Source organism: Sinohyriopsis cumingii, chromosome 19 (assembly GCF_028554795.1).
Source record: "Sinohyriopsis cumingii isolate HCF-2022 chromosome 19, ASM2855479v2, whole genome shotgun sequence".
Taxonomy (NCBI): domain Eukaryota; kingdom Metazoa; phylum Mollusca; class Bivalvia; order Unionida; family Unionidae; genus Sinohyriopsis; species Sinohyriopsis cumingii.
This window is the reverse complement of record NC_142979.1, coordinates 62,664,188-62,676,683: the sequence shown is the minus strand read 5'-3', so window position 1 is coordinate 62,676,683 and position 12,496 is coordinate 62,664,188. Positions and strand designations below refer to the sequence as shown.

General features: G+C 33.1%; 1 protein-coding gene and 1 long non-coding RNA gene across 2 annotated transcripts in view; both read left to right on the top strand.

The window, feature by feature from the left end:
- LOC149775826 (ATP-binding cassette sub-family C member 3-like) overlaps positions 1 to 5,645 on the top strand; it is a 34,505-nt gene extending 28,860 nt beyond the window's left edge. Inside the window, exons 2-5 of the mRNA XM_089943523.1 lie at positions 208 to 333; positions 2,556 to 2,681; positions 4,313 to 4,441; positions 5,511 to 5,645. Coding sequence (XP_089799649.1) covers positions 208 to 333; positions 2,556 to 2,681; positions 4,313 to 4,441; positions 5,511 to 5,645 — 516 coding nt within the window. The remainder of the gene's footprint in view (positions 1 to 207; positions 334 to 2,555; positions 2,682 to 4,312; positions 4,442 to 5,510) is intronic.
- A 275-nt stretch (positions 5,646 to 5,920) lies between these two features.
- LOC149775825 (uncharacterized) lies at positions 5,921 to 7,492 on the top strand. The gene is made up of 3 exons (XR_016416439.1): positions 5,921 to 5,986; positions 6,462 to 6,599; positions 7,292 to 7,492. It is a non-coding gene; the product is annotated as an uncharacterized LOC149775825 (long non-coding RNA).
- The last annotated feature ends 5,004 nt before the right edge of the window (positions 7,493 to 12,496 follow it).

The window sequence follows — 12,496 nt, the reverse complement described above, 5'->3', positions numbered from 1 at the left end:
TCTTCTGCTGCGATATAAATTGGGGTGGAGAGTATTACTGTTGCACAGTTTTCGACTTTAAGTTCTATTAAAACCACAGCTTTCCAGGAGAGCAGAATATCATTTAAATCTTGATTGTAAGTTATTGTTTATATTGTTTATATTTATTTTCTGTTAAACATGATGATAACATTAATTAAAATTACTTTATGAATAACGACATTCCAGAATGAAATTTTGATGCTGATTCCATGCGGCTGGTTATGGCTCACGCTACCTGTCTACATATACTATCTTCATGCCACGAAAAACGGTGCCACTATTCGTCTGACCTGCCTCAACATATCCAAAACGGTAATAAGTCATGACAGTATTTTCTACGAACGCTAATCGCATCAAAAGCTTTCTACAACTGTTGTTTTCTTTTTCATGCTACATTGTAAATAATTTCATCTAGATTTTACCATCCTGCTTTGCGACTTTGGTAATAGGTAGACGCATATAAATTTCCCTTATCTTATTTCCCGTTCACATTGAGAATTATCTAATGAAGAAAATGATGGAGACATTTGCTTTGTTTGTTAGGACAATATCTTATAATCACTATTGGTTATATCATGCCGAGGGAATCGGAACTAAGTGTCTTTCCGAAAAGAACACAAACCAGCTGACTCAGCATTGTCGATGTGGGTATTGGTCCCACATCTGGATTACGAATTCTTTGCTCAACCAACTAGATAATGAAAGAGTTTCCGAATAAATCCGATTTTAAACGATAGCAAATCTCATGAAGACAGATGACAACTGCAACTTAGGTTTGTCTTTTAAGTGATTAGAAAAGCGTTTAACTAGACTTTGAATCAATCTTTTAAACCATAATGAGATACCTTCGTCATTCATCGGCCAAAGACGGTTCTAACTTGCAAGTCGAACCACGGTAGAAAAGCATAAAAGTGTATATATACACACACACACACACACACACACACATACATATTTATATATATATATATATATATATATATATATATATATATATATATATATATATATATATATATATATATATATGGTAAGGTCTTTCAGTATTTGCTATCTCTATTATTGATGTCATGTGCAAACTGTTTGCTTAAGTCGAAATCGCGTTAAAAGCTTTAATTACAATAAACCACCATATTTTCATCACGATAGACTTAATCACTTTGGAAGATACTTTCCGTTGGTTTCTTTTTATTTTCTTTATCTCTTTTGTATAGGTCTTTCTTAAAAGAGAAACGATTCAGTTAGTCAAGCGTAATCTAACTGTTCCACATTTTACAAACAAGAACTGAGTCTTTGCCCTCGTTTAAATAAAAGTTCATCCATCTCGCGAAGATTTTTTGTATTTTTAAAAACTTTTGTCCAGGATACTTTTGCTTTAACAAATCCATATTATTTCCTTTACAGTATATTTGTGAATTTAGTTAATATACCGTAATATTTGTTCCGATAAACAAGTAAACAGGGTTCAATCAGTATCTCTTGAATTATACGTACAATTTCAAGACCTTAATGTCTAATATAGGAATACAAAATAGTGAAAAATGTTTAAGTTTGGTTTAAAATAACAGTCATCTGCCAGATTCGGTATCACGTTAACGTTTCACATCTGATGTTTAAGGTACGGATATCTCGTAGCAGATGAAATGCAAACGAGTATTACGAATTAATTATTTAATCAATAACATTGTGGAAAAAATCTAAGTGTTGCTTAGAAATGGGCAAACCCTTTTGAAGTGCTCTATAATATACCCATTATTCACGTGTTTTGACGTCATTTAGCTATTAAAATATACTTGGTTAAAAGTTTTGTAAATGAAATTATGAAAGTAGAAACAGTTTAAAGTCTTTCAAAACATTAAAAGCTGTCGATGTCTTAGATAATCCAATTGTTGAACTAGTTTTTATATCTTTTCACGTTCTATAGAAAATGGTCCAATTAATATAACGACGACTGCTTCAGAATGATTTGCAGATTTTTGTTAAAGATGATTTTAATATTTGACTGTGTATTGTTGCGCTTGATATGTGTATAGTCACGAATGCTACTCATCCTACACCTACAATAGTAAGTTATTGCTATTCAATCTTTAATAGTTTATCCATTCAGCACAAACCTGTTCTACGATCTATATAACTTTGTTAAAGTTTTCATATTGTCAGCCTTTGTAGGAAACGTGAGAATTTTTCTACTTATAATGTTTTCTTATCCATTTTCCTAGCTAGATTTAAACTTTTTTCGCTACATTTAGTAATGAGTAACCGAATGGATTTATGCAATCATTGCTGAAGAGAGCGTTAAATATAACATTTTAAGTTCGTTTTGTCCAAAATATTGTTGTCCGTCTGGAATGTGAGATAAAAAGCATCATGTCTTCTTAACGATTCGTAACAAAGAGTTATCTGTATGCAAGCAAGTGGAGAGGTAACTTCTCTCTTCTAATCGTCCATATGATAAACAATATTCAGTTGTAATTAAAATAGAAAGTTTCAGAAAAGGCTCATAGAAACGACACATCTGATTGCTTTTCTTGCAGGTCTTCTCCGTATTTCTGTTTGTGCTGTCAATTGTGAATCTGATAAAATATTCGAGTGAAGAAATCCCTGGGACGAACTTAGGCAGCGTTTTGCTTTTTGCTGGGTGCGTCAAGGCTGCAACATTTGTAAGCATGAATTGAGCAGTAAATTAATCTGCGTTAATTTAATTTACTTTAATTATCATTTTGTTTCAGTACGTTACGTGTTTATGATGACATACCTTTTAAAACGTACTTTTATTAGGTTTATAATCTCTGAGCATCTTTTTCTTTGTGTTTTTCGTTCAAGAAAACAATGGATTTTTCTCCTTTCCCTGAATTCATGAATGTGTTTGCTCATTTGTTCTCAGACATGACGTGATTTTGCTTGATGTCAAGGTGTACATTTGATCAGTTATAACTCTAATGTAGTTTAAATATAGTTATTGTATAGATTAATGATTAAACCATTATAAATAATATTTTTAAAAGATCTTGGGTCTAACTAGAATGGCGAACGGGTTGCTGGAAACAATAAGTATTGTATGTTCAACAATTTCTTCGGCAAGAGTTGTAGTACCTCACTGATCAAATGGTGAAAGAAGTAATCCATAAGAAAGGATCAACATTGACCGAGCATCTGAATGTATTTCTTAGTTTCTTTCATTATCAAGTTTAACTCAATGGCCATTATTATATAATTCTGTTAAGAAAATGTAAATGGTCTTAAGGAAAAGAGTCTACTACACCCAAACAATACAGGCAAGCAGGCTATTTTAATATTTTAATATATAAAAATATTTCCCCAATTACTAGTAGGTCACTAAATAACGTTTTGACATAACGTATGTTATATTGCGGCATACATAAAGCTCATACAAGAGTAAATATTTGTTAAAAAGGAGAACATTTATTGCACTAAATCTCTCAACGACTTGTCTTCATTCTTATTCTTATTTTCCATGTATAATTTACGTGTCCTTTAAATAAGGTCACATTCAAAACAAGATCTGGATTTGTCTCCGTGGAATTTAAAAAACAAAGTAGATATACAAGTATAGCTCCTGAATCATATAGGGACCGACTAATGATGGTATTGTTCTGAGAATGGCGTTTTCTTAGGTTTTTGCCCACAAATTAAAATATTGTTTATTTTGAATCGAGGGTGGATATGTACGTTTTACTCACAGCTGCAATGGACGGACAGAATTAAATGATTCTTTTAAACAAACGTACAAGTTTTGGAGCCCTTTTTGAGAAAATCTGCATTAAAAAAGAGAGGGGGGTTTAAATTGTAAGCTAAGGCTCGTTTCCTCTTTTCCGCATATCCCTTATTGTTAAAAGTTAATTCAAAGATATAGTATAGCACATATCGATGTATGGAATTTAATTTATTTTGCTAAATAGCCAAATGTCGATGACGGAAAACGCATTATGCCATTTCTGTATCTATTCGTATTATTTTTACTGCTTATCAAAGTCTTTTCTTCAACTTCTAATTGTTCATCTTCTTTCTCTTTTATCAGCTTCAGCGCACAGAAAATATATAAAACTGAAATACATACCATTTTTCTTTTTCATTCGCTGTGTTTACTGTCATGTAGAAAAGACGCCAACTCCGACTGCTTTTAATATTCTTTGACGCCTCACCGATTTTCGTTTGTATTCATGTTAAGTTATTATGCAGGCATTTTCCCTCGTTTGTACGCTTTGAAATATGAATATACATTAAACGATTTCTTTCTCTGACCATGAATATGTTTCTCTCCGTCCTTCAGGTTTTGTCCGTCTTGATAATTCATCTAGAGAGAGCAAAGGGACTAGTAACTTCGGGTGTTCTCTGGATGTTTTGGTTTTTGCTGACCTTTGGAGAAGCCATCAATTTCGATGGCTTTATTACAGATAAAGTGAGTATAAAATCCATGGTAACCTTTCGAGGCATATGCTTGAAATAAATGATAAATAAGGACATAAAGATCTCTTACATAGCTTAATAAGTGAAAAGATTTGCCAGGATCTTTGGAAATTTTGGTTTTGAAACATCACCTCTTCTCGCACATTAAGTCCTTTTTTTGTTGTTTTAATACAATCGTTATGGGAGAAGGTGAATGTAGTTCTCAGACTTTGTCCTTAGAAATTAAGCATATATGTGGACTACAATCCTTATTTCAGCGCAAGATATAAGCTATGGCTTTTTTTAATGTAGGAAAATGTGTAACTTTAAATTTGTAAAATATGTTTTTCATATGGTTGACATCGTGATATTTATATTTGTGCTCTGATAAAACTTAATTATTCTAAACGACAAGATTATCACCTAAATGATATTAATTTTGTAAACGTTTTGTTCCTTAGTCACCTTGTATCTGATATCCTAATACATTAGCGTGGATTGGTGGATATCTACTCACCAGACGATATTGTTAAATTTATTATCGTAGAATAGACCATTCTTGTATGTGACATAAATTGCAAAAGCGACAAGTTGTGGTCGCCTTCCTCTCTGCTTTTCGATGTATATGTTGTTTATGTACATGTATGTATGCATGTTTATGTTGAACAAGAACGGAGTTCAAATTACATCGTTTAGTTTAAGCAATGAACTTATTTGAAACTGATAAACTCATTCTACCTTTGCTATTCGAATCATGTTGTATCACCAGCATTGTTTTAACATTGTTTCTTTAGCATCATCTTTCTATACATTTATGAAAAGACAACAAAATGTTCTTCTTATAACTGGAAGTCCATGGATTGTTCCCATTCTTCATACTCGAGAGACCAATGCGGCACATTTTCTTTCAAGTAACCTTTTTGTAGAACTACAAATCAATATCACCAGTTTCTACAGAAAAATAATACACTGTGATTGCATAAAAATGTCAATATTATAATTGTGTATTCAATGATTCATGCTTTATTCTTTGTTTCCCAATGAGTTTTTGACAAGTTCATTGTTTGTTTATTCTCCACCAGATATACCATACAGATGCAGTCCGTTTTGTACAATTTTTCCTGCACTACGGCAGTATAATAGTACAGTTGATTCTACACAGTTTTGCAGAAAGGCCGGTGCAGAACGAAACAGATAATCAGGTAGCTTTCCTCTAGAATCGGATTACACGATATACATTACAATGCATATATGAAGTTGTACATACATACATAGATACATACATACACAGAGACAGACAGATACACAGACAGACAGGTTGAGATGCGAACAGGCAGACTTATATATTGTTATGTATTCGTTAGTCTTAATTTGTTGGGGAAAGTTTCCCCACAATTATCGAAATACTTGAAATGCAGAATATGTGTCTCATGTATATATTGTAATTTATATTTTTATTAGAAATTATGGATATGACTTGAAGTTAAACTTTTCAGAACGCATGTCCAGAAATAGAGTCTTCATTTTTGTCAAGGATTCTCTTCTGGTGGATGAACCCGTAAGTACACACGCTTTTGATTCATATTCCCCGAATGTCAAAATCATGAGTGTGGCAGATTTCTTGATGAAAGTCTGGATTCCGAAATCATTTCAGAGAATGTATTTGCAGTCTACTTGGATTAATTCGAAAACTCTTTTGCTGATATATAATTGTCCATTTAAAGATTATTTTTATAGCTTCCTTTATCCCTTGTATTTTAATACTATGGCTTATAAATCTCTGTAGATTATCTTGCTGTGATGAGCCCTGAACACATGCTTTGCAATGTCCCCTTTTGCAGACGAATTATTAAAATAGTTTAAAACTTAATATCATAATTTAATCTACCAATTTAAATAGCAGCAAGAAATTACATGGAAATTCTCATGTTAAGTAATTTCCGGCGTGTGCGTGTATATATATATATATATATATATATATATATATATATATATATATATATATATATATATATATATATATTTCTTTCTAGTATCCTATTAAAGGGATTTCGTGAAGGGATAGAAGAAACAGATTTGTGGCCACTGAACCCAAGAGACCACAGCAGTAATAGTCACCCACCATTTCTGAAGACCTGGAGCGACGAAATGAAGAAATCCAAGAAATATGAGTATGTTATTTACTATATCTGCGCTTTTATCTTAAATATAAAACAATACCCCACCCATTGAAATATCATTAATGTATTCTCTGCCGTATCCAATAATTATCCTTAAGCAGAATATTTGAAAGACACTGACTGCCGTTTATGATCGTCCTTTTTAATTAATCTCTCTGAAAAAAAGCGTATGCTCTATATAAAAACACGAATTGTATGGACTTTCGCACTTAAATCTTTAGAGTGGAATTGTTCACTTACAGAGATAACATTGGTTAAAAACATCTCGTTTTTGGTCACTACTCTTTGGCCCATGATTGTGTACTAGTACATAGCTTTTATCCATCCATTTTCCACGGAATACATATTTAACGGAATACATATTTAATAAAACAGAGGACGGAAAGAAAACATCTCGATGCAATTGGCTCTTTCGATTCTGAGAGAACACAGATTTCAGTGAAGAACAAATCAAAGCTGAACTCATATTTTCAAAAGATGTAGTAGTTTATCTAATCAATCCTAAGAGTTTAGCGATTTCTCATTATCATTACATCTACATATTATTGGAGTGTACTGTATTTTTGGAGATAGTATGTAGGTATGTTGAAGGATGGTTGCTTGATTTTAAGCCACCATGCATATATGATATAGATCTACCACTTACAGGGTGCACTAATACATTTCTTATGTGGACATTTCAGCAGTGATAGCAAAGCATCACCTAACAATTGTTCCCCTGAGAAGCATACAAAGAGAATCCATCTTTGTGGATTTCAGTCTGCAGAGACGCTAAAAAAACCATCGCTTTTTAAGGCCTTAATGAAAGTATATGGATTTGCAATGCTTGCTTCCTTTGGATGTATGCTGATCTACAACGTTTTACAAGTATTAACCCCACTTATTCTAGGGTAAGTATATGATGCATCACGATTATATAGCTTGTTATTCTGTGTGACATATATATATTGCTATGACAAAGATGATAAAAATAGCAATATATATATATATATATATATATATATATATATATATATATATATATATATATATATATATATGAATTATTACTGTTATGACTACTGGTCTTAAATGAAGTAACATAGTGAAAATGTAAACAATAATTTAAGTCAAATCAACAAAGAATTTATATTTCTTCATTTACAAAGTGAACATTTAATAATCACTTAAAATATTGTAAATTACATCCCAAATAATCGTAAATATTCTTTCACAAGTCTAAAGTTTTAGAATGTTCCGAATGAATTCCAATAGTCTTGAATGCCCTGATGTACCATAATGATCCAATCCACAATGACTTTGAATGAGTTCTCAAAAATTCCGACAAAATATATGTGAATATAACGTCAAGGATTACTTAATGATTCCTATCAATGATAATAAAATCTGATCTGCCGGCGCTTTGTATCAAGGCTGATCAGGGTCTATGATGCTTGCTATTGAACTCTAATTATAAGCAAGTATCTATGGTTTCTTACACATTACATTAATTTGATAATACATAATGGTAATACAAAATAACATCCATCATCCTACTGAATGATAAATACACCAGTATAACTGATCTAAAGTCCAGGGGATACATACACTAGATACAATAAGGCGGCCTTATTAACCGAATGGTCCAAGGTAGTCAGCGACTTGAGGGATAGTAGACACACGTATATTTTATTATTGCTCTCAACAAGTATGTATATTAGTAATGAAAACTGGCTATGCTGACGCAAAGAAAAAACTTGTTACCAACATATTTGGCTTGTACCAAAGTGTGAAAACAATGAATATCAAAGCACCCTGAAGCATCTGTGGAAACCAACGGAATCTGAATTCGGATTCTACATTTATTTACACTTGATAGCTGCAAAAATGTTTACGTTTATATATTTAGCATACTGTGGGTGATTCTTGAAGAAATATTTAGTTTACATTGATTATCTTGGACAATGGACTAAAACTTCTCTGAGGACATAATCACAGATATAGAAGATATTATTATAGGATCAAAATAATCTTGGTTGGGTATTTATCGATGTGTAATTTGTACCTAATCACTCACAAAGTAAATAAAAGTCCAAAGGACTTTATGTTAACGTTGTTAACATTTACACATCGATAAATACCCATCCATGATCATTTAATCCTTATATTCCAATTTCGTCGTTTCTTTCGTCAAATCAACCTATTCCATCCATAAAGCATTCCAGTTTAAGTAGCGCGTACTTTTCTTCCATTCGCCGCTTCACATCACCCCATAATACATAACCTGTACAGAATCACACGAACATATTGACTACTGTAACAGTTACGTTTATTCAGAAACTTCATACTTTACATCTTAGGCAATGGCTACCAATGGTTTCAACACATTTGGTTCATTTACAACATTCTTGTTCAGTTTTAGTCAGTCCCATCTGCTACGTCAGATGACCATGACCGTGCATAATAATAGCTGATACGGAATGAACAAATGTGCTAGATTAAATTTCTAATCAAACCTTAAATCATAATGGATTTTATGAATGAACAACATGGAAATTTTAACAAGATGATGCTATCCCTTACTAACATAAAGGTAACAATTAAATAAATTGTATGCAGAAATAACATTTTATATCATTCTCAACAGCGTTAATACTTTTGAAGACCCGTTCAGTGATCTAATGTCAAATGAAATCCAACTCCTGTCACAGTTACATTTATTCGGCAACTTCACAATCCTTAGGCAATGGCTACCCGTGGTGTCAGCACATTGCTTTTCATATAAAAATTACATTCTTTTTTAATTTTAGTATGTCCATAATTGGTGACTAGTGTTGATCCTAGGGATAGGGTTTGTCCATGGGGCGGGGTCAGGGGAGTGAGTGTACTCTACCTGTACTGCAAGTGTTGGCAGCTTTTCCCTAAGTTCTAGGATTTGTTTGCCACCTTGTGGATTAGGAACTAGTTTGCGGCTAAACGGTTTTTTGCATTTGCTAATGGTTACTTTTGTAGCATGCAAGTCGGGGTGATTTGTTAATTGATTGGAATATTGGAGGAGCATTTCCTGTCTTCTTATTTTTAATGGCAGTTCTTCGGTGAGGACTTAAAGTTCGTCCAATGATGTCGATGGTAGATTGCCAGTGCAAACAGATAGTGCTTTCCTTTGGATGGTATCCAGTTTGTTCAGTAATGTTTGTTTCGCTGAGTTGTAAACTTTGCATCTATAATCTAGCTTCGACCTTATACGTGATCTATAGATGGTTACTAAGGTTTCTTGATTGGATCCCCAGGTGGTCCCATTAAGATTTCCTAAGAGGTTAATAGCTTTATTGCAATTTTGAATTAGTTGTTCAGTCTTGTGTTTCCAATATAGATGATTATCGAAGAACATACCTTAGAATTTTACTACTGTAGCATATTTGATTAACTGGTTTTAAATATAGAAGTTGGCGTAACTTATCTGGTTATTGTGTTTAGGGGAGAAGATTATTGCTACCATTTTTTCATGTGAGATCTTAAAACCCCAGTTATCTGCCCATCTCCCTAAGTTATCTATGCTTTACTGGATTTATTTGACTACTTGAAGTGGCTGGTCCAATTCCCACGCTATTATTGTTGTTGTTGTGTATGGCTAGGGTGACTGAGGTCATAGGGTGCTGTGTGAGGGAATTTATCAATCTCTGTTGTTCTGTTTCATTTTCAGCAATTGTAACATCCATCGCATTATCGTCAAATCCATCTTCATCTGCTTCAATCGCTGCTATTATTTCTTTTAACTCCTTGTCATCTAATTGTTCAGAAAACTCTGCAGAAAATTGCAGTTAAAAATAACCGTAATCCGCCATTTAGCGCGACTATGTAGCAAACGAACGCCAAATTGTAAATTATGCATGTGAATCAAAGAATATTTTCAAAAAGTATAAAAAGAGTATAATTTTTATTTATTTGCTGAATTAAAAATTTAAAAGATTATGCAATCGTTTCACAATAACGTGTCTGCAATGTTTATTTATATTGCAAACAGTATAAAAACCGAATGTAGTCCCAGAATTTATCAAAGTGTAAAAAATTCCAGATCAGTATCACTTAACTCTTTACAGCCGATCGTATTGCAGAAAATCCGCTTCATTTATAAAAATCGGAATTATAGTAAATTAAATATGTAAAATAAGTCGAAAGTAATTTGCTTTTTTGTGATTCTTGGCAAACAAAAGATTCTATATATTTGGCGAACTTCATGAATTTCATTTGAAATGAGCACAGAGGTAATCTCTATTGCATTGTGAAAATACTAATTACAGTTGATCAAACGGCAGAATAATATAGTGAAATTATTTTAAAATATAGTCGGATGCCTCCATTGTTATGCCTTTTCTTGGCAAGATGTTGTTATGGAATTCGCAAAGGCATGATGATCTAATACATGTATTTAATATACAAAAATGAATGGTAAGTATATTAATGTAAATAACAGAGTACTTATGTACAACATAGAGAATATAATAATTAGCAAACTAATTCTCGATTCTGAATAACTCACACAATCTGAATTGCAATTTGGTCAGGATCAAATATATATCGCCTGAAAAACAACATGGAGGCCACTCAAGTACAGAAAACACTTCTATTTATGTATCTTTCTTTAACGAAAGTCAACAGCAAACAGTGTTCTGTTTGCCTGATTGGAATTTACGAAGACTTTGCTATAAAATAGTAGTATAAAATTAGAGGGTTTGGAATTTGTTACTTTTCTTGTGCACAGCTTCTATCACAATGATTCTTGCTCATTTCAGGAAGCAAACCACAAACATTGTGCAACGCTTGGATTATTAGCACTAATAATCCACGAAAGTAAAGTAGCCCAAACTAGCAGCTAGAGTCATTTAGTGATACAGATGATTGACCGGCAAAACCTCCTTGGACAAATTGAGCTTTACTATCTGTTTCTAGTAGACTTGTATTGTCTATAAATCCGCAACCGCAGGGTTTCTTATTTGTGATCAGAGTTGTCGGTGATTTTCCGTGTCCGCCAGCACTGTGTTGACTTTGCCTGCGCTAATTATTTTATCCTCAATAGCCACCGAATACAGTTCATTAATCGAGTTGAGACTACTTTGTGCCGCTGAAAATAGTTCTGAATAGGCACTTTTTAGCGCATGTAATCGTATCGAAATTAATTTTCTTGCACCACCAGAGACATCGTTTACTATCAATATAACCCCGACAATAATTTCAATTGGTGCACCTAAAATGGTTATTGTTGCCTTGAGTCCTGTCACACCAAGACCAACAATTTTGTTGCTGCCCACAAATAATATCTACGCTCAAACACCTGAGTTTGTATTTAATGACCATGTCTTTTCTCTTGAAGGTCTCATCTTGTAGTTGTTGTTCCGCTTCGATTATTTTAAAAATGAGTCCTCAAAAGGCCTCAGATTTCAACTACATTTTCAACATACTTCCAAACAACTACAAACAAACAACAAACAATGCCTGCAACAAATCTACAATTCCAAGCAAACACAAGAATCAATTTGCCAATTTGTTGCCCTGCAAAAACATTACACAACAATAGCCAAAGCACACAGGAGTCGAAATAATCTTCAGTTGGAGAAATACATCACCCATGTATATATAAACCAAAACATATTTGCATTGCACCAGCAAACTAATCGAGAACACACATTCCAAAAACACATACGCCATCGCCCACAGTATAAGTACCTGATTTGTTTGGAGAGAGAACCGATGCGCACGTGTTCTTGCATAACATATACCAAGGAATCCTTGTAAATGCAGACTAGCTTTCACAAGAGCAAGCAGTAATTTCTGGTACAGGATTGAGACCAATACCCCATATATGTATAGAAAATCTAAAATTTGGAGTCTTCTCCACGATAACCATGTAC